The following is a 25,247-nucleotide window of genomic DNA, read 5'->3' as shown; positions in this document are numbered from 1 at the left end:
AAGAGTCAGGGATTGTGTCTAATTCAATTATGAATTCATAGCAATCCCCAAGTTTCTTCTTTTCTCAAAGAACAAATATTCAACCAAATTCAATTATAAATTCAAAGCAATCAACTAGTAAGTACTCTCTTTTGTGCACTTTGACAATGAAATTTTAGCAACTTTATCTCCAAGTCAAATAGATTATAAATTCTTATGGAAGAGTGGATGATCTTATGGTATCATAAAAGAAATTTGTATGGCCTCAATTCCACACCATTGCTAAAACTAATTAAGCTTAAAGAGAAAGAACAAGCCATCAACTTTGTTATATTAAACACTTAGACATTAAAAGATGAATGTTCTACATCAACCAGATACTAATTAGAATCACTTGGAGCTTTACCTTATAAGAATTTGGCATATAGTGGCTACATGATTAGGGTAGTAGTGTTCCACATGATAATCATGAACTTAACACTGTGTGACTGAAAGCTTACTTGCATGAACCAAGGTGTCAATGTCAACAATGACACCTTAACCTCTTCATCAAACGGTGGTTAGGCATGGTGACAATGTTTGTACTCTCTTGCTGATTCACATGTCGCTATCAAATCTGCTTTATCTTTTACCTTTTCCTGATTATGGAAGAAGACTCTTGACAGTTGATCCACAAGTTGTGTCATCAATCTCCACTTTTGCACCAAGCTTCTCTCGTGCAAAGTGTTCCACATTAGCATCGCAATTACAACTACTCCTTGTCAATCACTTTTACAACAGATATTACATACTATGATCACAAAGTTATTTTCTAATGGTTGAGGGTTCTGCTAAGTGTCGACCGACCGACCGACCGACGAAATGGCACCGGGAGGAAATAGATGGTTAAGTCATGGATTCCATGTCACTAATGTCATGGATGATAGTAAATTAAACACAATTAGGAAGAAGTCTAAGGCTAATGTGTCTTTGTTATAGTTAGGTTTAATTGTAGAATGGGGCATATATAGGTCATTCTAATCACTGAGAAATTGCTTTTATGATGAAAATAAAATTTAAGGTGTCGAAGGAAAAAAACAAAATGTTATTTGCCTAAATAATTCCTCTCTCCGAAAAACAAATACTATTACTACCAACAATTCCAATCGAATCATACATAGAAAACATATCTTTCTCTTCCATAGTCAAAATTATTCAAGCTTTAGTCTTCTCTTACGATAGGGGGGAGGAGTAATTATGTTGAGAATTTATTACGGTTGGTGCAAGGATCATAATGGTTGTCACTATCTTTTAATTGTGCACTTAGCTTCGACCATAATAAATTGACTTTGATCTTGAATTTATCTTCAAAAATGTTTTCTAGTTATTATGAAAGAGATTTTTTTTTGGATAATGGAGAAAATAATAGATGACATTAATGTGATATATTGAGGAGCACAAAAACTCATTTAAAACTATTGGAGATGCCTTAAAAAGACTCAAGTCCTTATAGCACAAAAAAAAATTTATGAAAGAAATATTTACAATATTTATTAGAGGCGAGCGAATAAACATTGGAGAGTTTTTTTTTATTCTTGCGAATTATATGAACACGCATAGGTTATTATTTGTTACAGGTTTTAAAACATATAATAGAAAAAACTTCAAGAATATATAACAATTTCAATTGACCGATCTGCAGTTGAATCGAATCTCTCCGCTGTTTCCCGTGAGCGGGCTGAGGTTGCTCATCTTGGTCATGGCGGCGGCGAAGTCGGCCTCGAAGGCCGAGGGGTCGGAGGCGTACAGCTGCACTAGCGAATATTCCGGCGTGCCGCTGCTGTACAGCACCTGGTCGGAGTGGAGGAGCCCCCGGAAGGCGAGGAGGTTCTGGAAGTAGGCGTTGTCGAAGGTGCTGGCGGTCTGCGCGTCGAGCGGCGCGAGGTTGTTGTCGCCGCCGGAGGCAGGGCAGCTCCGCTGCCGCTGGGCGGCGAAGGAGGCGTCGACGTTGGTGTCGCCGAAGATGTGGTTGCGGAAGTTGACGCAGCGGGCCCGGCCGATGGTGTGCGCGCCGGAGAGCGCGGTCATGTCGCGGGCGCTGAGGCCCTTGGCGGCGAAGGCGGAGACGAGCTGCGGGATGCTGGAGGCCGGCGAGGGGAGGTCGTTGTTGGCGTCGCTGATGCTGGCGGTGGTGGCGTCGCGCCGGCCTAGTCCCAGGGCCCACGACGGCCCACCGAGCTGCCATTGCCACACGATTCATTAGCTAATGAATTCGTCGTCGTTCCTACAGATCAAAAACCGTCAGAATCAATTTACCTGAGCGACGCACTCGCGCGCGGCGAGCGCGAGGATGTCGGCGCAGGAGACGGTTTGGGGGCACACGACCTCCACCGCCGTCTTGATCGTGTCGATGACCTCGAAGCCGCGCAGCGAGTTGGCGTTCGGCCCTGCGCCCTTCTCCCCTACAAAACTCCCATCGTCATCCAGCAGAACCGACCCATCGCAACCCTGTTCCAAGCCAAATCAAACTCAACGTACTACTCAGATCATCAAACTCTCTCAAAAAAAAAAAAAAAAAAAACAGAGAGATTAATCTTACATTAACGAAGCAGTCATGGAAGAAGAGTCGAAGTATGGAAGCCCCCACGCTCTGATCCAGAAGCAGAGCCGTACTCGTCATTAAGCTCACAGTGACCGGCAGAATCGGACATGTCTCGCTGTAGAACGACGGCGAAAGCTGGCCTCTCCCAGTCGAAATTACCAGCAGCATGAACAAGAACGAAATGCCGAACCGACCTGAGGCCGACGCCGCCATGCTGCAGATTCAGACGATGAGCTGATCAGAGGACTGGCGATTGATATATACTTATACTGCCTGCGTAATTAAGTTGATGGAAACGGGCAACGGCAGCACGAGGAGTAGGTGCCGATCGACTCAAATGTCGATTTCAACTATGTAATTCACGTTCATCCACTACTGTTTCCTTCTCCAGCTCCATTTCCTTTTTCTTGCTTCCCTTCAATTCTGATCGTGTAGCTCTGGATGTGATCATGGAGTCTACCACTCCATTTACCATTCCTTGGCGTTGCATGGAAATTAAGGATTTTTGGCGGAACAGAAAGGAGGTTCCAGCGTCAAACATCAACAGTAGCCCTGCCCAGGAGCTAGGGGCTCGTCGACGGCTGCATCTGCATGTAGGCCCATGCACGTAACGTAATAATTAAATCGGCCACGTTCTTGATCAGGGATGTCACTGTTAATTAGGTTTGTGCATGATTATTTAGTATTAATATATATACATATCTAGTGAGCATCACCACCGCAAGACACGGTTGGCTTAGGGATAAGGTCAAAGGGAGACGTTGACTATAAGGGCCCTGCTCTTTGGATCTGGTGGATCGGAGAGGTCAAAGTAACAGCCAACTAATTGATCTATCATATCACCGTCCGGCCAGTTTGGTACGCAGTTTGTTTCTGAGAGACGGCAAATCTTTTTGTTCAGTTATGTGCTGAAAGTCGAAGAGAGAATTACATCAGCAGGAAGTCACTAATTCTGACAATATTCTCTGTACATCATTGTTCGATCGGCCAGTTTAACAAGCTGAATATATAGCTGCAATAGAGTAAAGTAATGAATAGATTGATGGGGAAGTAGATTGATCGGGGAGGTGGAAGATGAAGTTAAGTGCATGAGCCCCCATAAGGTCTCTTAATTAATTTCTGGATGAATGAAGATGCTGACGGTTTCTTGCCTTAGTGTAATATATATGTGGCAAAGATTAATATATAAAAGGGTATTAGAATATTGCATCAATGTCATTTAGCAAAAAAAGAAGAAGAATATTGCAATGTTAATGAATCATTTTGGATATAAATAGTGTTTGGCTCTTTAATTAGCTAGTGCATGAGATTAATTTTCTAAGGCCTTTGCTTGCTTCTAAACATGATATATAATTAGATGCTTAATGGTGGAAATTTGGTTATGATACTAATTGTCACCTAAGTTGCAGTACTTATAGATAACTTAAAGTTGCTAATTAAGTAAACCTAGCTAGCTAGCTTACTAGAGATCGATCTGAAAAAGTTTAACTGTTTAATTCGAGATTGCACGATGAGAAGATTTTAGAGAAACGTTTAGAATCATTCTAAGAAAAAGATTAGAAGAAAAATCGATTAAGACCATAGGAACAAAGGATGAACCAAAAAAATAAATCAAAAATATTTCTTAGCCTTTGACACAATTCTTAATTTTAAAGATCTAATTCCTAGTATCCCTAATTCCTAGCTATATATAATATGTTTTAGGGCATGCATATGAAAGTTAATTTCAATAGATTAAATTTAAGACTTGGGACAAAATGATAATTGTAGATCTACAAGATTGAGAGCAAAAAACAAGGAAATACTTAATTAAATTGTGTGTAATATATTTTTCAAATATGTGGTGCGACATGCCCAAGGGGGCAAGCTAATTGTGCACTCTTCATTGAGTTGCCGACACATTGTAACCCTTTCCCTAACTCATTAATTAATCTCCAACTACTACCTGTCTCCATGATCACTTGCATAGTGATATGCAACTCATTGCCAATTCTTTAAGCTTTTCTTTTTTATTTTATTTTGTCTTGTGATGGGACACATGTAGAGCCAGCAAAAGATAATATATATATACTCAAATACTCAAATTAAGATATTAATTTTAAAATTTTGGTATTTTATATAAAATTCAACACACAATACTTCTCATTGGATTTGCAGGGCTAATTAATGACCACAAAAATAACTCCCATTATTTTCATAACTGTAGTTATATATATACACTAGTCACTACAATCTACAATAATAATAATATAAAAAAGATAAGACTTTATTCTTTCTGTGATCTCTTGTTTGAATCATGACGATCGATGTAGAGTACGAGCAACTCATAAAATTAATCCGTGGCAACATTTGATCAGCAAGTTCGTCTTTTGTATATATATATATAGATAGATAGTTAGCTAACCTAACAGTCCTTGTTTAACTCGAGGGCAGTTGAAGAAACTAATTAATTTCAACCATTACGAAAGCACAATAACATCACAAAGAAACTTGGAACCACCTGAAGCTTAACCTAATGACGAGTTTTTCAAAATCCACTCTCATGCATAGATATGTTATCGTTGAAACTGGCCAACTGCATGCCACATTATGATTTCATTAATTAACTTGACAAAAATATTTTGTATATATATATATATATGCAAGAGAAGTCTCTAAACGTTTAGAGAGTACTACGACATACAGATCAAATTAGTGTTTCATTAAGCTCGTTGGTTAATTCATGGCTTTCTACTGCAGCAGATTGCTTGGATTGTTCCTTCTCTGCAGCAGTAGTAGTGTGGTGGGCTACGTTCGTGCCCAGTTCCTGTCGCCTGACTTCTACAATAGCAGCTGCCCCGGGCTGGTGAGCATTGTGCAGGCAGAGATGAGGAGGGAGGTGGCGGCGGAGAGCCGGATGGGTGCGTCCGTTCTTCGACTCTTCTACCACGATTGCTTCGTCAACGTACGTATACATCTATATATGCATGCATGCATGCTGGCTGGCTATTAATGTGAATATATACATGCATTGGTCAGGGCTGTGACGCGTCGGTGCTTCTGGACGACACGCAGGCGTTCGCCGGCGAGAAGAACGCGGGTCCCAACGCTCGGTCGTTGCGAGGCTACGACGTGATCGACGGCATCAAGGCGAAAGTGGAAGCAACGTGCGCCGCCATCGTCTCCTGCGCTGACATCCTCGCCCTCGCGGCGCTGGAAGGCACCGTCCTGGTGATCGATTTTGTCTCTCGCATATTTTTTTTTTACAAATTAAGATTTGAAAATTTGATTTATATATATGTCGATGTATATGTATATATGTAGCTCGGAGGACCGAGTTGGAGGGTGCAGCTCGGCCGGCGTGACGCGACGACGGCGAGCCAGAGCGCCGCGAACAGAGAGCTCCCCTCGCCCTCCGCCACTCTCAACGACCTCATCTCCCTTTTCGTCTCCAAGGGCTTCAGCGCGCAGGAGATGACCGCCCTCTCCGGGGCCCACACCCTCGGCTCTGCCCGCTGCGTCAACTTCCGGTCCCACGTATACGGCGACGCTGACGTGGACCCAGCCTTCGCGGCCAAGCGCCTGCGGAACTGCCCGGCCGTCACCGGCTTCGGAGACGATAACTGGGAGCCGCTGGACGCGCAGAGTCCGGCCGGGTTCGACACCGCGTACTACCAGAACCTGATGCTCCGGCAGGGGCTGCTCCGGTCCGACCAGGAGCTCTTCAACGGCGGCTCGCAGGACTCGGTGGTGAAGATGTACAGCAGCAACGCGGCGGCGTTTAGGAACGACTTCGCGGCGGCGATGGAGAAGATGGCGGCGATGAGCCCGCTGACGTGGCCGAATGGGCAGATCAGATTAAACTGCAGGAGGGTCAACTGAAAATAATAACAATAATGATTATTATTATTATTAAATCGTACAATTGTTCGTGATTGTGTATGTTAATTACATTTCAATTTTTGTTTTGGCGTTTGATTTCTACTATTAATAGTTTTGTTATCATGTGTTCCAAAACGACGTTATAGAGAATTTCTAAACATGTTTATTTTGAAGAAACAATACTTTTAGATAAGTATATTTATATAAATTTTATTTATTTTTATCATTATTAATTAATTTTTTTATCTATAGGTATTTATCATTATTTTATATTATCTAATTAAAATATTTATTAGATATTTAAATAAATATTCATACTATTTTAAATTTTAATGTGTCTTTCAAAAATTTTTCTTAAATACAAACTTGATTTTTTTTTATATTTTTATTTTTAATCAAATCCAGAAAAAAAAGAATTTTAGGATTATTCTTAGGGGCAAATACTTTTATGAATATTTTTTAAAATTTATCTATATCATACTCTATTCTTGTAAGATGATAAACACTAACTAAAATTCCCCCAGTGCTACATCATAAATACACTCTGAGCATAAATAATTGTAACCATTTGTGTATATATATATATATATATATATATATATATATATATATATATATATATATATATATATATATATATATATATATGAAATCCTCCATTTTTATTTGACTATTTCTAAATAGAAATCCAAAGATTTATGAATTAACTTATGCTTTACTAACTAATCAATATCATGTAATTGTATAAACTTAGTTATATGAGATAAGTCTATCCATAATATTATTATATTATATAACTATATAATATTTATTTTATTTATTATTTATTTATTATAGTATTGTAAGTCAATTTTTATTTTTCCTAATTATAATCAATCATCCTCATTATTATTATTTATTATGTTATATATATTTCATATATATATATCTAATTTTTTAATATTCTCTGTGACTTTTTAATTTTTTTATTATGTCTTTGTTTTATACCTCAATTTACTAGCTGTCATTTTATAAAAATTTTATTTAAACTTTAGATTAGATACCTTAATATCATAAAAAAAACACCTAATTATTCCCATCTCCATTTCAATCAGCATACAAAAATCAAATCCAAAATTTACTAAAATTTATGATTAAATCTTCAAGGCGACAAAATAGAATTTTCATTGCCACTATTCATAATTTTAATACGGAATTGGTCAAATCCTTGATAATCATGAAATTAGATTGATTTTTGAAGATGATATGGTAATAACTTTTGAAATAAAGAGATGATGAGTTGGTTAAAGGAGTTAGCAAGAGGATTCAGAATTGGTAGGAGAAATCAATATAATTATTCCTGAGAAGATTTAGTAAGAGGTTAGAAGGGGTCAAAATACACTTTGGTATACGTTGCCCCTCTTACACTCAAATTAAAATAGTAGAAATGAATGAAGAATATGAAATTTAATGTTATTATGAGTTCAGAGATTGCATACCTTCTATTGGAGAGATAAAATGTCTTTTATATGAACGAAAGAATTTGTCTTTTTATTAATGGATGCCTTCTTTTAATGTGTGTATCTTTTTATATGTATAACTGATATCATAACTGTTGTAATTGATATCACCTTTCATATGACTCCTTGTAATTGATATCATGGCTAATTATGGCGTAATTGCTTGAATGACAATATCCTCAAAGTACGGCTGAATTCCCTTTTGAGGTTCTAGATCTTTTCTCATATAGAACATTAAAAATGATATGATTTTTTTTTAATATGAGCTGCTCGAAGAGACTATTTGACTTTTTTTTATAACGAATATAAATTAGAGAGAAATGATCCAATTTCTTTCTATAATATATTTAAATTGGGGAGAAGCGATTAGACTTCTATTTTTTAATCCAACTTATTTCTATAATAAATCTGAATTAGGGAGAGATGATCTATTTTTTTTCTTATTAAAATAACACGTTATATACGTTAATCAAATTTTAAGTTTTTTTATATGATAGAAATATTAACATAGTCAACATTTTTAATATCTAGATAAGTTACTAAAATCTATTTGTCCTGCATTCCTTAGAGCAACTGCAATGGACGTGGCGTTATAACGCCCACGTCACTTTGGTGGTCGACCACATGGTAGTGGTCGACCACCTGATCGACCACCACCACATGTGGTCGATCAACTGATCGACCCCCGTGTAAAAATTCAACCGCGCACTACGTGGGACCCACCCACTGTCCCGATTAACACGTTCAATGTTCTGAACGTGTTAAATATCTCTCTCCTCTCTCACTCTTCCACATCCTTTCCTCTTTCTTCCACATCACCCTATTAACGCGCGTTGCGGATGCTCTTATATTCAGTGTCGGCTTTAGGAGGGCCTCCAATAAATTGGGGCCCATTTTTTTAAAATATTAATCATTATATATATATATATATATATATATATTGAGATAATAAGAAATTTTTAAAATATCATTATTAGATTTTGGAAAGATTTGGCATGATCATTAATTTTTGTAGAGATTTGGCATGGTCATTGGATTTCATAAAGATTTAGTATGATTCCAATATATTTAATATTTCTCAATTCTTAAAATTTTAATTTTACTAGTTTTTTTATATTCCTCTCTTTCCTTCCTTATTAACCTAATAATCTATTTTGCTCAACTTCAAACATTTTACTTATTTCATTTGATAGTTTATTTTCTTTCCTCAAGATATTTTTGAAATCATCACAAGGGGTGTAAGGAGAGGAACGATCAGAATTAAGATCTTTTGTTACATATTTTTCTATGATCTTAAAATCTAAAGGTATTGTCTTCCTTATTTCCCTATCAAATTTTTTTTTAATATTTTTGTTAATTTCTTATTTTCTTATCAATGATTCCTATTATAAACTTGTAAACTTGTAATCTTATTCGCAGTTAATACTGTTAGTAAATTTTTACAATATAAAGATATGAACATTACTATTGTATTAGATCAATTAAAAGGTTTTATTTCTTTTTTGAATGAGTATAGAGAAAATGGATTCATATCTGCTGTGATTTCTGCTAAAGAAATTACAAATGAAATGAATATAGAAATTTAATTAATAATTTTACATCTCAAAAAGTTAGAAATTTTAATTTTATATAAAAAATTATTTTTAAAATTAATATTTTAATTTATTTTTCAAATCCGAATAAAAAAAGATGAATTTTTTTAAAAATAATAATTATTATTAAAAAAAAATCGCCTAAGACCTTCCGGAGGCGTGAGCCGCCCCTGCTTATATTTTCATCATTTGACCTTTTAAAAAGAGGTTGCTAGCTTGAAGAAGCATGAAGAGCAACAGAACGAGAGAGAGAGAGAGATAGAGAGAGTATCAGGCCCTTTGAAGAGCATCGCCGAGCTCACAAGCTAGCTAGCTAGCTCTCCATCTAATCGACAGAGTTGTAGTCCATGGCTCAAATGCCTTCATGACCATGGTCATGCTCTGCTGTCATAGGTCTCGAATGGCTTCATGGTCATGGCCAGGTCAACCGTGCCCTCATCCTCCGGCAGGCGGCGTCAACCTAGCACTGCTGGATCTCCGGTCACCTGGCTATGGTGTTCGGCGACGACTTCTACAAGAATCTGGTGGAGCAAAGGGGCCGCCCCCTCCACTAGGGCCAGCAGCTCCGATCCACGACGACTCGTCGCAGGATAATATATATACGCTGCCGCAGCAGTACAGCTACCGCGAACAACGCGGCCTTCTCCAGCGACTTCACAGCGGCCATGGCCAAGACAGGAAACACTGGAACAAGTGGGGAGATTCGTTGAATTGTGGCAAGTCAACGATTAAATGAGTGTTCATTCTATACTTTAATAAATTTGCAAGCTTGAAGCTTGAAGCTTGAAGCTTGATGCAACCTTATTGATCAATAACGATTGAGACGGAAAGTCAACTTTGACTTTCCTGCACAAAGCAAATCTAAAGAAAGATTGGGTCACCCTTGGCTTGGCATAGGAGTCAGGCCCAATGATGGAGTCCGCCATCCTTGTTAATGTTATCGCCGCCATTAACTGACAACTCTTTTAGCTCTAACTATGCCTTCAATCTTATTCTCTACCGATAAATATTCCAATAAGGAAGAAAAAAAAAGAAAGATCATGAAGAAGAAACAGCCATGGTTGGAATACTCTCTTTACTTATGAAGAATGTGAAGAGGCTACAATCAAAGGCTCATAGTTTTGAAGAGTAATAAGTGTCTAATTTTTATTATATTTTTTCTCTTAATATTATATAGCTATTTGAAAAAAAATTGAGTAGGATTATGTTATCAACTACAATTAACTATATATTATTTGTATATATAATTATGCTATTTGAATATTTGGAAACTAAAGTGATTTGATATAGTAGAGATTCTTTAGTTGAATGGGCCATGAACTCCATGTGTCCAATGAGGATCTTTGATTGAAACCTCTATCTTCTACTAAGCCAACTCATTAGTATTTAATGGAAATTTCTAATGAATTCCTCATAAATGTGCATGAGAAGTTTTAAATGGGAAATTGCCCTAAAAAAAAAAGATTATTATCCTACTATTGTGATTATTCTGAAAATACTCTTCAACTCCTTAAAAAAAGAATTAAAAAATCTAAAGACATTAATTGAGTGTTTAGAAAAGGAAAACAAATTTAAAAAGTTTTTTTCTTAAAAAAAAGTGAGGGGTCTTATGCTTATTTTGGATTCTAAAGTGATTTTCAAAAATTATATAATGTGTTTGAACATTTAACTAATTTTTTTCCAAACTATATTAATGTGTTAAAAAAATTAAATATATTATAACATTTAACTAATCTTGATCTGAGGCAAAAAAGCAGATAATGTTATGCAAATTTCTAACTTCATATATCAAACATGGAGAAATAATGCAAAATTAAATTTCTAACAAATATGTAACACTAAAATATTTATTAAAATTTATATAATAATAACATTTCGAGTCACTATATCTATCCTATTTTTTTTTAAAAATCAAATTATGGGTTTGAATACAATAAAAAAAGAACTACAACTACAATAAATAGCTTTTTAGGAACATTAAATGTTAAAAAAGAAAACATGCTCGAATGTCTTCGATCTCTCTTAAATTAACATCAGTCTGCTGGAGGCTTATTATACTTTTTGAATGCATTCAGATGAGTGTCAGTACATATTATAATACTCTATATAATAACGTGGTCCTTTCCTGCAGTCCCAGTAATTAAGACCTGGATCAGAGCAACCCCCTGACACTTAGTCGTCACCGATCGAGCATATATGCCTTCTGTTTTCTGCCTAATCTTGCCTCATAATTAATAAAGCAGCTACACATGCATGTTCCTTCCTCTCCCTGCCCATGCATGCAAGAGCTTTGACAAAGCTTCTTCCTCCCAGAGATTATTTCAAAACTGAAGCATTTCAGCACACGCACCTGCAAGTTCTCCTTGGGCTCGATAGGCAAGAGAGCGTTAAGTACCAGTAATGGCGCCATGCACGCATGCATTGGGATGGGAGCTGTACTACTGACGGACTGCCCCTAAGAAATAATTAAAAGTTAAATGAGAGAGAGAGAGAGAGAGAGAGAGAGAGAGAGAGAGAGAGAGAGAGAGTACACTGAAGAAAAGTCATGCATGCATGTGAGGAAGAGTGAGACAGTAGCAGTGGCATGTTGAACAGCATGCCTATCATTGCGGCGGGTCTTCAGCTAAAACAGGCAGTGGATTGTTGCAGCTTCGGTCGTCAACACAGACGACGCTAGATAGCAGCCGTGTGTGCACCGATGCAGGCATGGCATGGCATGGCGGCAGCATAATTGAAGGAGACAGTCAATGCTCATGCATGCCAACTGCCCAGAAACGAGCAGCCTACATAAAGCCCAGAGGGAGAGAGGCTGAGCAGCACAGCTCACACAGCACGTAGGAGACGAAATTAATTAAGTATAAATGGTGCACCTCGAGACACGGCTAGCTGCCTGCCTTCCCCCTTAGTTTTAGTCCACTTGTGATACGTGTATACATATATAATAATGTTCTCTTGATCATAAACTCATTGATTGGAGTATTAGTCAATACTATAGAAGAAAAAATTGTGTAAAAAGATGACTTTTTAGTATATATGTTGAGGTTCTTTTAATACAAACTTTAGAATTAGGTCAAGATCTCTGAGAAAAAGTGCACTTGGTATCAATATCCCTAGTATCAAATCATGGGAGTCATCGAAGGCGGCAATGTAAAACACTCTTGATGGTCCATTTAACCTACAATCGATTTGTGAAGAGGCAAAATTTCTAGTCCGGGACCATTCAACCAACACCACATGGAGAAAGACTCTTGGGAAATTAGGTGTGTGGACAAATTTTATAGCTATAGCTAATGCACTCAAAATTAACACTTTGAATTCCCTCAATCATAAGTTTCACTAATTGATAGGGAGAGAAGAGGTGTAGAGCCAAAATTGGCTTCCATATGACTCTAAATTATTGAGTCCCATGCATGCCCATCAGACCTAGAATTCAACCTTCAACATCAAGTGGTTGAGAAATCGACATTTGAGAAAGAAAAAAAAATTCTTGGATATAATGGAGAAATTTGAGTAGTCATCAATGGTGAAATTGGATGTGTTTGTTTCCCTACAAGTGGACAATAAAATATTGGATTGTGGAAGTTCCTTGTTGGTTGCTCAGCTTCTTCCACCATATATGAATTGGAAGTGTTTGTCAAACTAGGGTTTATATATACTCTTTAAAGAGAGTTTTTTCATATGGTATTAATATCCTCAAGACAAATTAAATACTCTATCTTCAAAATATAATATGTGAGAAAAAAGAGAGTTGGAAATAAATGACCTATTTGTAGAGGAAACTTGATTTCAAGTGTTAATTGGCATCACTTAATACAATTAAAATGTATTGTTCTAGCTGAAATTGATATAATTAAGATATATGCAATCATGGAGAACAGATTAAACACTGTTAAAGATGAGAATTAGGAAAAGGAGAGGCATCAATATCAAAGAGAAGTGGTATTAAATTTGAATAAAGCAAGATGCATCTTCATGGGACACACAAAATTAAATATGCAAACCAGCTTGCTGAATAGATCTATAAAGTTATGAAACATTAAAGTGTGTGATATCACAATTTTAATCAACTAAATGTTTAATTTATCTCTATAATAAGTTTCGCAGCTTGTTGATTTGTGGTTTCAGTTGAGGAGAAAAGTTTTTAAAAAAAAACACACAAATAATTATAGAAGAAAAGTCAGCTGGGGAAAATATAGTTTGATATAAAATGAATACTAAAGTATGATTTTGGAAAATGCCAATAATAATTTATTATTATTATACTGATTAAATTTAAGAGCAAAAATCACATTAAAACTCTATTTTAACAGTTTATCATATGAAAGTTTGATCTTTTAATATAATCAGTGTTTTTTATTACAACTTTTTAACACCACGCTAAATGCATCCTTAATTAAATATGCATCTATTAATTACTAAATATTTTTCAAACAAAACATGGTTTTAAAATCTGACTATATATGTTTATCTCCAACACAGTCAAATTTGTAGTTTCATCATTTCATAATGATGAACGCAATCGGCTATAAATTCCTCTAGCCAAAGACAATAAACAGTGCCATAAAATTCCAAGCAAAGTCAATTTCAGTTTAAATAAACGTTTGTAACTTTCTCCAAAAGCTGTGTGGCATGAAGAAAAACATTATATCCATTTGTATTTTCTCCAAGAATTAATTATCCTCGCATGGAAGTTATAGCATCGCAATCTTGTCTTCTTGTACCTCGAAATCATGGATATCCAAGTAGGAGTAGCTAGCTCAGCTCCTCACTCGAAGAAAACAAAGTTTAATTATTGACTTCAATTAATTCTTGGAATTTTTATAGGGGAAGAAGGTGAATTTGATCCATTAATTGTACGAAGTTCTCAGCTCTACTGTTCTTTTACCCCCCTCTCCCTGCTGTGGCAATTATGAAAGGAAGAACAAGTCAATGTAGGGAATACTTGATGTGATTATTATATATATGACATGAATTATTACTCTTGAATATTTCCACATCTTCTCTCTCACTCTAACATTAATAATGGAATTAGTGTCCCTACAGTCTCCTTTTCTTCTCCTCACCACATCTCTCTCATCAGTATTCTAAGCCAATGTTGACTGTGTAAGAGAGGGGGGAGCAGTGGGAGAAGCCAGCCATGGAGGAGGAGGAGGAGGAAGAAGAAGAAGTGGTGGAGATCTGCGCGGCTGAGGACAAGAAAGGCAAGGCGAAAAGCTCCGAGTCGTGTCGATCTGCGATCGGCGAGAGGAGATTATTATTTGATGGATTGGATTTGAACAAGGAGGTGTTCTGTGAGGGGAGGAAAGAAGAAGAAGAAGAAGATGATGATGATGATAAAGGTAGCATCACTGATGAAGTCGCCGGCGGGAAGAGCTCGAGCAACAACAATAGTAGCACGGTCGGCACCAACAAGGACGACGAGGACGAGGACGACAACAATGACAAGGGCGAAGGAGAAGATCCGCGAGGGCTGGCGAGTGTGAGGCAGTACAACCGTTCGAAGATGCCGAGGCTGCGGTGGACTCCGGATCTCCATTTCTCCTTTGTCCATGCAGTGGAGCGGCTCGGAGGGCCAGATAGTAAGAGGCTCTAGCTAGCTCAATATATTGAATTTTCTTCTTCTTCTTCTTCTTCAATTTTTTTTTTTTTTACATCTTTGCAATCGATTCATAATTGACAAAAATAATATTTACTTCTGTTTTTTTCCCTCATAAATTGGTGGTGCATGCAGGAGCAACCCCAAAATTGGTACTCCAGGCGATGAACGTGAAGGGGCTGAGCATAGCTCACGTCAAGAGTCACTTGCAGGTGATGAGAGTTAATTCATTCACAAAGAAATGGATGGATGTCATGAATTATAACTCCAATTTTCTTTTTTTTTTCTTGATCGAGCCAGATGTATCGAAGCAAGAAGCTTGATCAAGTGTGGCCAGAGAAATCACCCTTTCTTCTTCCAGGTTCTCAATTAATCCTGCATGGTCTCCTAATTATTCACTTCATGGAATATAATTGATCGATGTTTCTTGTTAAATTCATATTTTTTCTTCACATATAGCATGAAATATATATATATATATCCAGTTATCTCCATGAATGATTATTGCAGCTGCAACTCCAAGTGGAACATGTTCGAGTGGAGGATATGATAATTTTTACACAAGAACAGCTGCTGATTGTTCATATCTGCCTGAGACATTTTTATATCCGAGACCTGCTCCAATAATCCAGTCCTATTGCATGGAGAACAGTGTCCGTTATCAATCAAGGAACCTTCATGACACAGACCACTTTTACAGCCTTCGACTAAACCCCCTGGATCTTCAATACGCTAACTTTAGGTAAATTAACACTAATTACTCTCAATTAAAACCTAGTTTCTAATAATTAACCACATTCTCTTTCTAATGCTCAACCTCAACCTCAACCTAATTGCTAACAGATTGCAAGAGTACATGCTCAACCATCCGCCTGCCATGGGTCTCAACTATTTGGGATCCACATTTAGTGTGGATCCATCGGCTGCAAACCGATACGAGAAACCATCCTCGTCGGTGCCGGCCGGTTTGTATGATCATAAAACCCTAATTGAGGGAAGGCACTACCTCGAGGGGAGAAGATGTAGCACTTCGAGACTAGAGGTACATGTGTGCTAACACACATTTTTCTTGTCTTGTTGCATTAGTACAGTAACACTACTGCATGTTTAATTTGTTGAATTGTTGTCACTGTTCATCAAGGGGTCTGACCTTAATGTGGAGTCGAAAGTTGACCTGAGGCTAAGCTTGGGGAGGAACTCAGTGGATGAAGAAGAAAAAGGGAAGAAGAGACTCAGAGAAGAAGAAGTGAAGAGTTTAAGATTAGGGCATGGAGCTTTAGATCTCACCATTTCCTAATTAATGGTGGAAGAAGGTTAATTTGAGTCCAATATTCCTGCCCTCCTAGCAATATTGTTTATTTTGAGAAAAAAGGGATGAAGGAAATTAAGGATGATAAAAAAATATATATACATATATATATTATGCTGTTTTTTATCATCAATAATTATTCTCTTCTCATTTATCTCCAAATAAACAAGTGATTGGTGGCAAATTGTAATTTCTTCTTAGTTTACTGGACAGATTATGCAATCCTATGCATATTTGTTAGACTGGTGCTACTAATTGTATAAAAGTAAGTACGTATATGGTAGTGTCTACTATTCCTGCAACTCTTTGTTAAATTGAATATTGTTGGACATGGAAAGGCTCGGTGATATCGTGCCTTATAGCTTATGCAGTACTTCAGTCTTATTCTACATTACAAGAGATGGTTTAATTATTTGAATTTATCGTTACGTCAAAGTTCCCTTTCAACATAATATCGATAAGATCAACGACATGTAAAAATGCCCAAATATATAAGGGTTTATGTGATAACAATGCAAGAACTAGAAGAGAGGACGCCTCTTCAAGTTGATGATAAAAAATTGTATAAAGTTTTATACAAGCGCACAATAATATACATTAACCATTAATTTTACGATACAAAAATTAATCTATTAATTAACTAAATAAAATCATATCTACGTGAATCATGCACTAATCCACTAACTGCATCGTTACATTAAAAAAAATTACACAAAAGAAATCTTGGAGAAATGGAAAATCCGCCCATGCAGTCGTCTTCTCCGCCGCCGCCGCCGCCGCCATTTTTACGCGCACGGAATACTGGAAAACGCCAAGAAGAAGATACCGATCAGTAAATTTAGAATATCATAATTTTTAAAATTTAGAATATTTAATCTAATAAATAGTTTTCCACACATTTCATGTCTCCGTGCTAAAATTTTTTCATGCATAATTTTGCAATTCTAAATGAAAATTGTTTTGAAAAAAAATTATATCGATTAAAATATATAAACTTTATCTTTTAGATTCAATAATTTGATCACATTAGGATTTTTTTTGACAATATATAAATATGATTCTACTTGAGTTTTTTTTAAATGTAAACTACATACAATTTTGATTGATTATTCATTTTAAAATTCGACTGAAAATTTAGTAATCATTTCCAACTCTTATATTTTTATTACCATTTTTGTTTCTAAAAAAAATATACAAATTTAAACTTAAATTTATAAAAACTATATATATAATTTTGACATTTGACCTTGAGGTCACAAGTTTGAATCACAAAAATAAACTTTTATAAAATATAAAATAAAATTTCGTACAATGGACTTAATGTGTGTGTATATATATATATATATATAGCCCAATTAGCAAATTGAGGTCACTCGTGGTGCGGTGAGGCCATGGCCATGGGTGTGGCTTCAGGACATGATCGCGACCTTGGTGGTCTCTGACCACTCCTCGGACGTTAGTGGAGGCGGTGGAAATAGAGGGAGGGAGAGAGGAGAGGAGTACAAGGAAGAGGAGGAGGAAAGAGGCTAAGGAACCCATTAGAGAAGGTAGAACGTTGATGCATGGTGGAGAGGCATTTGGTTAAGTGTCCAACATGGTTGGCAAGTTAGTATTACTAGCACTCCTAGCTAGTTCATTTTAGTCTATAATCATAAAAAAAAGGACCCAAATGTCCTCGATTCAACTCTATCTACGCGTAAAACTTACACGAAAGAAGCATATATACTTCCTCACGAAGAAAGATCTATATATATTTGCCCCTACTAATATAGTGTAGTGGTAAAGTCTCGAGGAACAATTAAGAGAACAAAGATTTGAATTACAACATGATGAATATTCTAGAGGTCAACTTTTGAATGTGTATAAATTATGTTCTAAATACACTCAATAGGTGAATTAGGATGAAAGTTCTTGACCATTTTGTTTCTGATTCAAAGAATACAAATGAAGAACATAGCTGAACAAGTTGAACAACACAAATAGCCTGCACAATAGAGATCTGAAAGCTTCATGCATTGTGGCTCTATCTCTATGCTTTATGTGGCTTGTACACATATATGGTTGTTCGTCATCGACAATGGTAAGATCTTGGTAGTTAATTACTGATAATTCAGCTGTTGAATTTATCAAGAATCAGACCATTGTATGAAGTTTAAACTGTAATAACTAACAGTTGGTACTCACTTTGGCCAAAGCCTGAAGAGCTCCTAAAGTTTCAGGTCGAGATCGATATCCCCATCCAGTGCTTCACCATTCTCAGGTGCCATTTTCTCATTTCCGAGAGGAACAGGGAGAAAGAAATTATAAAACGATCGTCTATTAGGTGGAGAAGATCCATTGCCTGAGTTTTGCTGCAGCAAAATGAACAGTTCAGTCAAACAACAATTCATGAGGAACAAAGATAAAAATGGCATTCTCTTCTTGCCTGATGAGTGTTCTGCAAGTTGAAATCTGAGTAATGATACTGAGAATTGTCGATAGATCTCAAACTTGGTGTAGAAACTAAACCTAAGCTAAGAAAACTGCCATTTTCTGTGTTCCTCCTCGTCTGGAGACAGAGATCTGAAGTCGAAGTGTTTGGTCTGAATAGAAGAAAGCACATCATCATTTCGATAACAGCAGCTTCTACTCAATATTGAGAAATTAAAGATTATCGAGGAAGTCAGTAGTACCTGACATCTTGGAATTCAAGTTTACTCAAATTAGTTCCACTAGCTGATGAGCAAACACCAGCGAGATGAGAAGACCAAGGACGCTTGTTCCCGAGCATCTCTAACAAATCCTATCAACATTAACACGATCGGTCACAAAACAACAGACATGTTCAACCACACGGAATGCAACACAAAGTTCTTCGAGGTACCTTCTCTTGCTCTCTCCAGTAAGATTTGCGCAAATCGAAGCTGTTTGGGGTATTTTGGTTTGAAGGGGGCTCCGTCCGATGATTGACTACAGAATTCACCTGCAAATCGTGCGACATCAGTGGAGAACAGACATGTAGGTCAAACGAGGAAATGGAGAACAGGTTATTCGAACCATGGGGATCGTCTGCGCCAGGCTAATCAAGCGGGCATTGCTGTTCCAAACCGTCGGGAAAATCGGTGGCGGCGGCGGCGGCGGCGGAGGAGGAGGAGGTTGATGTTGTTGTTGCCCGTTGAGGGAAGCAGCGACCAATAAGTCATGGACCGTGGGTGGCCTAATGAAGAAGGTTGAGGCGTCTCGCGGTTCCGCCGGCGATCCGAAGCCGTGAGCGGAAGACGCGGAGGCGCCATCGTTCATCTGTAGCCCCTCGAGGAAGCGGAGCTTCTCTAGCTGGGCGACGCCGAGGCCGCGCTGCGGGATTTTCTTAGGCTTAGTATTCTTCTTCGAGGATTTGAATACCGCCGCCTCCGCCGCCGCCGCAGCAGCAGCCACACACGGGCGGTTCGCCGGAGCGCCGCGCCCGACTTTGGGCTGCTCCTCCATCACCATGACTGGGCGTGGCACACATGAACGGAGGCGGAAGCAGTGAATCGACGAGGATTTATAGGAGGCGGCGGCGGCGGCAGAAGCGGAAGCTGATCCGAATCGAGTGGGGAAAAGGAAGGCGATCTTTTATTCAATACGATTCGATTGAATCTTGTCAAATTGAGATTTGTCGCCACAATTCCCGCTCCACACTCTCCCCGATTCCTCAGCGCAAGCTTCGTCTTTTCTTTCTTGTTTTCTTCAGATGTTTTTTTTTTCCTTTTTTAGTAGTTTTTGATCCAGTGTCGCCTAAATCTTCTTCGTTTGGAAATCTACACGATTAACCGGACACAAATCTATAGATTTTGCAAAATCTAAGCTGCTACATTTCCCGATCATCTGCCATAAGCTGATTTGATTTTTTTTTTGTTCTACCTTATAATTTAAAATATTATATTTTACTTTTCATAATAAATAAAATAGAAAATAAAACCATGTTCTAAACTTAAATATCTCAAAATTATTGTAGTTTAAAATTGAATTTCCAAACATAATTTTTAGCAGTTTAATCGCAATGAATTTCCCCATCTTTGAAAGATAAAAGGATGGCAACACTATCCTTCCAAATATTTACACAAAATATATTAGGTATAGATAGGGATAAATAATCGATTAATAATTGAATCGATTAAATTAAAACTTGATAAATTAAATTTTTTTTGGATAAATCATCTAATTTTATCGTGAAAATCAAACAAACTAAATTAATAAAAAAATTAATTAATTCAATAGATTATCGAATTAACTGAACAACAGTCGACTAATGTTCTATTGGACAATTGAATACGGAATCAAGGATTTCTTTTAATTACTAAAACTAATTTAAAAAGCTTATCTATAGAATTAGTTTGCGGTTATTTCGATGACAATTATAAAGTTCGAGCGTAAAACAAACAAAGCATTGAGGCATTTAACAAAGTGTAGATATATATATCGATCACTGACAAACTTTCTTACAACAATACACTTTAAGATTTCCATATGAAAAAACGGATTAAAACTCGTAATTTTTTTTTTAAAATTATGCTTGCAATGAACTAAATTCTAGAAATTAATAATTCTTGAAAGCATGGATTACATCGCCGACGTGGATCCCACCTCGGCCTTCTTCGTTCCCGACGTCTCAACGAGGTCAAGAACAACAGCGCCGGCTCCGACCGGCGGCGGCGGCGGCGGGTGGACATCGGCGCGGCACGTGGGGCAGGTGGAGTGCTTCTGCAGCCACGAGTCGATGCAGGGGGCGTGGAACACGTGCGTGCAGCCCGGCAGCGCCCGCACCGTCTCCCCGTCCTGCAGCGCGCTCAGACACACCACGCAGTCTGGCGCCGGCATCGGGCGGACCCCGGCGGCGCCGCCGTCGATGCCCTTGCGGTAGGGAAAGGAGGGGAGCGACGCGATGGCGGAGGGGTCGAGCCCGGCCTTGGGCCTCCGGGCGCGAGCGACGGCGCCGGCGCCGGCGGGGGACGGTCGCCACCACTCGAGCAGGGGGCGAGAGTAGTGGATGGCGAGGTAGAGGACGAGGAAGACTCCGAAGGAGATGCCGACGACCTGGATCGAGGTATCCAGATTGGAGGAATCGCTTGGTCCTCTGCTTCGCCGTGGAGATGTGCCGTCGTTGTGCTTGATGACTTTTCAACGCTTTTCATTTCTTAGAGATAGACAATTGAGCTGGACGTTGACTTTTATGGAGAAACCTACGCCAATTTTTTTTTTTTAATTAGCAATTTACTTTTAAAAAATAAAAATAAAAATAAAAAACTAGATGGCAATTTATACCTTTAATTTGACCGCCAGATGAAATTAAAAAATCTAGTTTCAAATATTACATAAGTTTATAATATATAAAGAAAGGTTAATTTTTTGACCATATATATAACATTAAAGGAGTGGGTTTTTTTTTCTCCCCAAAACATCAAGAGGAATAAATGCCTTTAAATTAATTATTGCAGTTGATCAACTGTCTGATTTTTTTTTAAAAAAAAAAATCTTACAAATTATCTATTGCACTTTCATTAAAGAATCCAACTATATCTTCAAATATCAAATTTTAGCATTTTATAAATGTTAGGTATTTTGGCCAAACATCTTGATAGTGAAAAATAATATAGTTTGATGATATAAAGCCTACAATTAAATTCAATCTGCTTCAAGAAATCTAATCATGTTTTGTCTTAGGGCATGGTGCAATAATAAAGTCGTTGGATAGTGGGTAAGGATAGAATCTCAACAAAGCTGAAACAATACCTTCTTCCATAGTATAGCTAGCTGTAGCTTCCCGATTTACCTCTTCAGAGATGGTCATGGGGCTTTCCAATTTACCTCCTCAAATATGATCATAGAGCCAACCGTGTGGGCCGCTAGGGTGGCAGATTACACCTTTTTTGAAATGATAGGGTCATTGGTGGATTTTTCATAGAGCCACAATTCAATTCTCGATTGAAACATATATATTCTCTATTTGGTGGAAAAAATTACGAGAAGTATCATGAAGTACAATTACAAGAAGTATCACGAAGTACAATTATCTGACTGGATCGAACTACCACATGACGGAACAATAGTATTGTGATCCACAATTTTAATACCTAGATGAAGCATGACGCTCTATAGTGATGGGTCAATCGTGGAAGTCAATTATTGGTGGCCTAAACGTAAGTACTTCTCAGATTTATTTTGATGGTTGATGAAAACTTTTATAAAGTAAAGTCGGTCACCTCCAAAATTAATCGGGTCAGAGAACTGAAAACTTGATTTTTTTTTTTTAAAAAAGAAAGAAATCTAACCATGTTTTCATATGTTAATTTTCATCATTTTATTGCAATCAAGGCGTTTTATAAAACAAAAAAACTTAACTATTTTGGTTGTTTGTTTAGGCGGTAGGACTGATTTTCTATCAACAAAATTTTTTCCTTTCAATATCTCTTAAAAAATTTAAATTAATCAATTAGTCAATGTTTATCATCCCAGTCAGGATCGGATCGAGAAAAAGAAAAGAAAAAAACAAAAATAACTTATTTGTCATCATCAATTTGGTCAAGTATGAAGCAATCGATATTGAGAGAATTTCACTAACCCATAGCAAAAAAGGACATCACAATATATAAGTTCTTTGTAACTTAGTCTCATTTTTCCTCAATTACATAATTGATTGTATTGTTAATTAGTGAGATAGTGATGTTTAATTAACCCACTCCCCCAAAAGTCTTTTGAAATTAATGCGACTAGCTCCTAAGTTCCTAACCTATTAATTATATATGTATATTTCAATATAGGATGAGGAGTGATGTGCACATTGTCCTAATTCAACATCAAAATTAGTTACATATCACCAAACCATCCATTATAATAAAATAATTTTATTTATGTATTTATTTATTTTAAAGTTAACATTTAATATTACTTTATTATATTGTACATTATTTCAATTTACCTCATAGTACTTTATTATGTCATAATTGACTGTACAGAAGAATATTTGAGAGATTAATTGACTCACCTTGCTGAGGAGTGAATTTTGATGGAATTTTGATGGATCGATAACATTGAGAGACGAGATGATAATAAGTTATTATTTTGAATCTAAACTAACACAGAGATTATGTATGTAAATCTTTAAGATGGAATTAAAGTTTATATTTATTGATAAAAAATTTTGAGATTTTTTGCATGATTAATAGTATTTTTTTTAAAGATAATTATTTTCTAATATTTATTTTTAGTATTATTTTTATAGGTAAAAAATTAAATGGAAGTTCATCATTTGTAAAATGGTCAGGTGGATGTCATATTTTTAATTAAAATCAAATGGATGCTCTTTCAATGATTTTATTTCAAAAATCCTTCTTGACTCAGTGTTGTTGTAGAAGCAATCGAGTAAGTGCTACAATACAATGTAGAAGATATTAAGTAATTGCTACAACGTGTTTAGGATTTAGGATTTAAAATTTACATCGTGCAGAAGGTATTGAGTAATTGCTACAACGTATAGAAACTACTAAATAGTTGCTACAATATATTTAGGATGAATTTAGGGTTTATGATTTACACTATATAGAAACTATCTAATAGATGCTACAATATGTAGAAGTTACTTAATAGTTGTTACAACATGTAGAAGCTACCTAGTAACTGTTACAACTTACAAAAACTATTTGGTAGCTACTACAACGTATTTAGATTTTAGAGTTTCTGAACAATATCATATCAAAATATTATCAACTTGGTTAAAATTATTTAATTTTTATCAAAATCACTTAATTTAAAACAGTTGTAGAATCTATTATGTAGCTACTACAATCCTAAATCTTAAACTCATCCTAAACACGTTGTAGCAGTTAATATGTAACTTCTATATGTTGTAGTAGCTATTTGATAGCTTTTGCATGGTGTAAAATTTTAAACTCATCTTAAATAAATTGTAGCAATTATTGAGTGACTTCTACACATTTAGTAGCTACTTGGTAACTTTTATATGTTATAATAACTATCGATAGTTGCTACAACAACGTTGAATTAAAGAGTATTTTTGAGATAAAATCATTGATTCGACGCCCATTTATTTTTTATATAAAAAAGGGCATCCATTTGATGTTTCTTTTTAATTTGGAATGCGCTTATGATTTTTACCCAATATTTATTATCATTGTTTAGAAGTATTATTTTAACTTTTTGAAAAAAATAAAAAATAATGTTTTTCCCATTGCATATAAGAAAAGGAAATGTTGTCACACAAATTTTCTTTTATGATAAAAAAAATCATAAGTTAGAAACTAATTTAAAGGTAGGTCCCCTCAGAAAGATAAATGAAAGAATTAATAGGAAAGTGACAAATAGAGCAGAACTCATTCAAACCCATGCCTTGATAGCAAAGTCGATTTGATGATGCCAAATAACCTTCCATCCCCACACTTGATCAAATTCCAATTCCCTCCTCCACAAATCTAAATAATAAAATGGTGTATTTTAATGGATATTTAACTTATTAAACAATTTAAAGGAGAACTTCGACCCATTCCATGGACCCCATGCATGTTTATGAATAATCTTCCTATTTATTATTAAATATAAAGAAAGTATTTATTGAGAATCAGAATAAAATAGCTGCTCTGCTCCCCCCTACCAAGGCATTATCAGCTTCTGCTATTTTTAACCATGAAGAAGCGGGCAGCCTTCTTTCTTTATCGTATGCTTTATCCACAACCACGTCAAAAGAGAGGGCGGTGCGATGAACACACAACTCCTGTGGTACGGAAAGCCCTGTTGCCTCCATCGCTCAAGGACAGTGCCATCTGACCGGAGGTTTGATTAAAAAAATGAATGAACT

General features: G+C 36.6%; 4 protein-coding genes across 4 annotated transcripts; 2 read left to right on the top strand and 2 right to left on the bottom strand.

The window, feature by feature from the left end:
- Window positions 1-1,471: 1,471 nt before the first annotated feature.
- Window positions 1,472-3,046, bottom strand: LOC141832970 (peroxidase P7-like). Its single transcript, XM_074720336.1, has 3 exons — window positions 2,558-3,046; window positions 2,275-2,466; window positions 1,472-2,196 (listed from the first exon to the last, which is right to left on the bottom strand). Exons 1-3 carry the CDS (start codon window positions 2,771-2,773, stop codon window positions 1,642-1,644), a joined length of 963 nt encoding a protein of 320 aa, XP_074576437.1. The 5' UTR covers window positions 2,774-3,046; the 3' UTR covers window positions 1,472-1,641.
- Window positions 3,047-5,241: 2,195 nt separating this feature from the next.
- Window positions 5,242-6,469, top strand: LOC141833853 (peroxidase P7-like). The gene is made up of 3 exons (XM_074721361.1): window positions 5,242-5,504; window positions 5,579-5,770; window positions 5,864-6,469. The coding sequence occupies exons 1-3, from the start codon at window positions 5,283-5,285 to the stop codon at window positions 6,419-6,421; spliced, it is 972 nt and encodes a 323-aa protein (XP_074577462.1). The 5' UTR covers window positions 5,242-5,282; the 3' UTR covers window positions 6,422-6,469.
- Window positions 6,470-14,543: 8,074 nt separating this feature from the next.
- On the top strand, window positions 14,544-16,754 carry LOC141833824 (uncharacterized). The gene is made up of 6 exons (XM_074721322.1): window positions 14,544-15,091; window positions 15,244-15,320; window positions 15,409-15,469; window positions 15,619-15,850; window positions 15,952-16,150; window positions 16,250-16,754. The coding sequence occupies exons 1-6, from the start codon at window positions 14,650-14,652 to the stop codon at window positions 16,403-16,405; spliced, it is 1,167 nt and encodes a 388-aa protein (XP_074577423.1). The 5' UTR covers window positions 14,544-14,649; the 3' UTR covers window positions 16,406-16,754.
- Window positions 16,755-20,849: 4,095 nt separating this feature from the next.
- Window positions 20,850-22,226, bottom strand: LOC141834011 (RING-H2 finger protein ATL39-like). Its single transcript, XM_074721477.1, has 2 exons — window positions 22,169-22,226; window positions 20,850-21,552 (listed from the first exon to the last, which is right to left on the bottom strand). The coding sequence occupies exons 1-2, from the start codon at window positions 22,224-22,226 to the stop codon at window positions 20,999-21,001; spliced, it is 612 nt and encodes a 203-aa protein (XP_074577578.1). The 3' UTR covers window positions 20,850-20,998.
- Window positions 22,227-25,247: the final 3,021 nt, after the last annotated feature.

The sequence above is a fragment of the Curcuma longa genome, chromosome 8, assembly GCF_044706935.1.
Source record: "Curcuma longa cultivar G26 ecotype Majalengka, Jawa Barat chromosome 8, ITB_CL_G26_1.1, whole genome shotgun sequence".
Lineage (NCBI taxonomy): Eukaryota > Viridiplantae > Streptophyta > Magnoliopsida > Zingiberales > Zingiberaceae > Curcuma > Curcuma longa.
Note: the sequence above shows the minus strand (reverse complement) of the source record. Positions and strands in the feature narration are given on the sequence as shown.

What these genes read in the sequence shown, in the direction of transcription:
- LOC141832970 (XM_074720336.1), bottom strand. Translation starts at nt 2,773, where the DNA reads ATGGCGGCGTCGGCCTCAGGTCGGTTCGGCATTTCGTTCTTGTTCATG. An exon ending in TCCATGACTGCTTCGTTAAT is followed by an intron (nt 2,467 to 2,557) that starts GTAAGATTAATC and finishes GGCTTGGAACAG; the next exon opens with GGTTGCGATGGGTCGGTTCT. An exon ending in CGCGCGAGTGCGTCGCTCAG is followed by an intron (nt 2,197 to 2,274) that starts GTAAATTGATTC and finishes TGGCAATGGCAG; the next exon opens with CTCGGTGGGCCGTCGTGGGC.
- LOC141833853 (XM_074721361.1), top strand. Translation starts at nt 5,283, where the DNA reads ATGGCTTTCTACTGCAGCAGATTGCTTGGATTGTTCCTTCTCTGCAGC. An exon ending in ACCACGATTGCTTCGTCAAC is followed by an intron (nt 5,505 to 5,578) that starts GTACGTATACAT and finishes TGCATTGGTCAG; the next exon opens with GGCTGTGACGCGTCGGTGCT. An exon ending in CGCTGGAAGGCACCGTCCTG is followed by an intron (nt 5,771 to 5,863) that starts GTGATCGATTTT and finishes GTATATATGTAG; the next exon opens with CTCGGAGGACCGAGTTGGAG.
- LOC141833824 (XM_074721322.1), top strand. Translation starts at nt 14,650, where the DNA reads ATGGAGGAGGAGGAGGAGGAAGAAGAAGAAGTGGTGGAGATCTGCGCG. An exon ending in GCGGCTCGGAGGGCCAGATA is followed by an intron (nt 15,092 to 15,243) that starts GTAAGAGGCTCT and finishes TGGTGCATGCAG; the next exon opens with GAGCAACCCCAAAATTGGTA. An exon ending in CTTCAATACGCTAACTTTAG is followed by an intron (nt 15,851 to 15,951) that starts GTAAATTAACAC and finishes AATTGCTAACAG; the next exon opens with ATTGCAAGAGTACATGCTCA.
- LOC141834011 (XM_074721477.1), bottom strand. Translation starts at nt 22,226, where the DNA reads ATGACCATCTCTGAAGAGGTAAATCGGGAAGCTACAGCTAGCTATACT. An exon ending in TAGCTATACTATGGAAGAAG is followed by an intron (nt 21,553 to 22,168) that starts GTATTGTTTCAG and finishes AGCGTTGAAAAG; the next exon opens with TCATCAAGCACAACGACGGC.